The sequence below is a fragment of the Apaloderma vittatum genome, unplaced genomic scaffold (genome assembly GCF_000703405.1).
Source record: "Apaloderma vittatum isolate BGI_N311 unplaced genomic scaffold, ASM70340v1 scaffold26957, whole genome shotgun sequence".
In the NCBI taxonomy this organism is placed as follows: domain Eukaryota; kingdom Metazoa; phylum Chordata; class Aves; order Trogoniformes; family Trogonidae; genus Apaloderma; species Apaloderma vittatum.
In genome coordinates this window covers 3,215-6,344 of record NW_009727153.1, presented here as the reverse complement: position 1 = coordinate 6,344, position 3,130 = coordinate 3,215, and the positions used below count along the sequence as shown (strand labels likewise).

Sequence of the window (3,130 nt, the reverse complement as noted above, 5' to 3'; positions counted from 1 at the left end):
AAAACATCCTACTTAACATCTTCTAAGAGTTAGTAGACAAGACTGCAGCAGATAAAAGGAGAGCTAGAGCTTAATTAATCATTGACATGAGAGATTGAACACATTAAACAAACCTCTTTTTCTTTACAAAGCATGGGGGGGAAAAAAAAAATCAATCTTGTTAACAAAGTACGGGGAGAACGTGGAAACCAAAGAACAAAAAAATGGAAGGAACAGACTAGCACACAGGAAAAAAAAAACATTATTACATAAATATTTCCAGCCTGTAAACTTTACAAGGCTACTCAAATTCTTGCTACAGTCCAAGCTACTCGCAACCTCACTGTCCCTATTTGACATGGTGAGTGTTTCCTATCTACGTATTAGCTCCCTCTAAGTATTTTTTGGACAGAGGGCTTTCCATTTACTTGTGTCTGTAGGGACCCAGCTATGCCTAAGCCTCAGACAGGTCACTAGGATGTGAGTTCAACGTGCAACTTAGTGAAACATACCAAGACTTGCAAAACTTGGGGAAAAAAAAGCATTTAAATCCTACCACCAAACACATACTTACCAGCTTCTCAGATTAAAAGTAAACGTGATTCCACACTCCCCAGTGGTCACAAACATTCCTTGTGAGGGAAGAGGTCTTAAGATATTTTAGGAATCCACTGCGGCTGAAATCTGCCATCTTGTTCATGCATTTTTTTGCATCTCATTATTCCCCCAGAGTGCTGAACCATTTGGTTTTAGTTATCTGCTAGTAAGATAAGGGAACCCTTTGCTATAATGAAATGCATCGTTAGTAAATTTTACTTAACCCATTGAGATGTTACAGCTACATCTGCCAGTTTTCTAATTCACTTTTAGGAATAATCTACACAGCATTTTAAAGAGTATGTAAAAGCATAAAAGAAAGCACTCAACTCAAATATGTTATAAAAAAGAAAAATCTTATTTAGATATCTTAAAAAATACAAGGCACATTATATAATAATCAAATAGCTGTGCATCAAAACTTTGTTAAAGATCCCCATTTAAGATTACATACAGGCAAGCGTTAAGTAACAGTGTATAATCTCAACTAACATTTTGCGTCAGTGCTAGCTGATAACAAGTTCAGCTTGTCAACTCAAGAGGATAGCCTCACAGGCTTCTGCCATTTTAGTATTTAGAGCATGGCAACTTGGAAAACAATATAAAATTACAATATACTACAGTTAATAAGAAGTCTACACCAAGATGGTGATATGGATTCTCCTCTCCTTCTCTCTAGGGTTTCAGATAACATCCACTGTAAGCAGGTACACAGAGCAAGGTCCTATATACACAATCCGTTCAGTGGTTTTAATACATTACAGTGAAAGCCAAATAAAACAGATTTCTCTGTTAATTAAATATACTAGCAGGACCACATAACATTCTAGTGATGTTTTGCTACTTAGATACCCAACAAAAATGTCTTCAACCACAACTCACTTCCAGGTTAGCTGTATTTTTGCAGAGCTTCTGAAATGTTATGATTTTTTTTTTCCAACCTAGTAGGAAGAGTTACGTGCTTACAATTTCTACACAGAGTATGCAGGTGCCAGTTCCAAAATCCAGGCTTCAGGATAATCAAAAAGCAGAGGTGTTTCTGCAGACTCTCTAGTACAAAATAACTTTCTTGTCACTTATGCCCTTTCAGTTGTAGCAGTAAAAGTTCACTTTTCCAGGATTAAACTCAGTAGGTTGACTTAGTGGTCCCATTTGAGTTTGTAGAGTAAGAACTTGATTTCTTGGGGTATCTGCTTGATGTGAGAGACACTTGCATCCTCCGTGTAGTTCGCACACTTCGGCAAAGAAGAGCGTTTTTAAGGTTGTCTCTGAAGTCTTTTGAAATATAGTAATAGATGAATGGATCAATACAACTGTTCAACGTAGAAAGACACAGTGTGGTTATGTATGACATATACAAATAGCTCTGGCTGGAGGTTTTGAGGAGCAAATAATGCACAACAAGCAGCACATTGCTAGGTGTAAAACAGATGAGATACATGGACAGGACAGCAATGATGAGCTTGATTGCTCTTTTTCGTTTCTTCCCAGTGCTTACATCTGAGATGGAAGCATTCAGAGTCTTAATCATTAGTATGTAAGCAACAGCAGTGAGGAGAGCTGGGATTAAGAAGAGTCCAACTGCAAGTGAGAGGAAATAATTGAACATATCATGAGCCAAAACATTTTCAGGCAACACATCATGGCAGGTAGTGATGTTAAGATTTGAAATATACACTGTCTGATTAACAAGATACAATGGAATGGTAACCAACAAAACCACTGTCCAGATAGCAAGGGAGACACCCAAGGCAATTTCAGATTTCTTTCTTGAATGCACTATGGGGTTCACTACAACCCAATACCGCTGCACACTGAGACATGTCATAAAGAGAATAGAACAGTACATATTCCCATAGAAAAATCCAACAAGTACTTTGCAGAGACCTTCACCAAAAAGCCAATTATTGCCGTTTATATGATATGCAATCTTCAGCGGGAACCAGACAACAAAAAGAAGGTCTGCCAATGCCAAGTTAACCATATAAATTACAGCTGGATGCTTCTTCTTTGTTCGGAAAAAAAACACCCAGAGGGCCATGGCATTGCTTGGCAAACCAATGATAAAGACAATGATATAGACAATGGGAAGAAAAACTGTAGTCAGCTTCCCTGTGAGGGCTTTTGCTGCAAATTCATCCACCGTATATAATTCTTCAGAGGCATTACTTGTATTTGGAACTTTCCGCCCAGCAAAACTTCTTCCTTTTGAACTGCTGGTTCCACTAGTCTCTAAAATAAAAAAAAAAAAAAATTAATTAAGAAACGGTCAGTACTTTTTGTCTGTTTTAAAAATAAGCTAGAAATTGTGATTTATTCTTGATAATTAAAGTGAGCTTCATCAACAGAAAAGCAAAGACTGCTTTTCAAACACTTGACAATTTTTCTTCCCTTTATTATCCAAAAGACAAGACCTATATCCTTATTCACAGATCATATCAGCAATGTTTTTCCACATGACCAGTAATATCAAAAATATCTTGCTAAAATAGCTGTCAGGTGCTCCTACCATCTGAACGGCTACAACAGAAATTGCTTCAAATACCCCAGGGCA

At 37.3% G+C, this 3,130-nt stretch overlaps 1 protein-coding gene across 1 annotated transcript; it reads right to left on the bottom strand.

Moving 5' to 3' along the window:
• Positions 1-1,702: 1,702 nt before the first annotated feature.
• On the bottom strand, positions 1,703-2,808 carry F2RL1 (coagulation factor II (thrombin) receptor-like 1; the record flags this gene model as incomplete). The annotated part of the gene is made up of 1 exon (XM_009873584.1): positions 1,703-2,808. A coding segment is annotated over one exon (1,106 nt), but the record flags the coding sequence as incomplete, so codon positions are not given.
• Between the last annotated feature and the right edge of the window lie 322 nt (positions 2,809-3,130).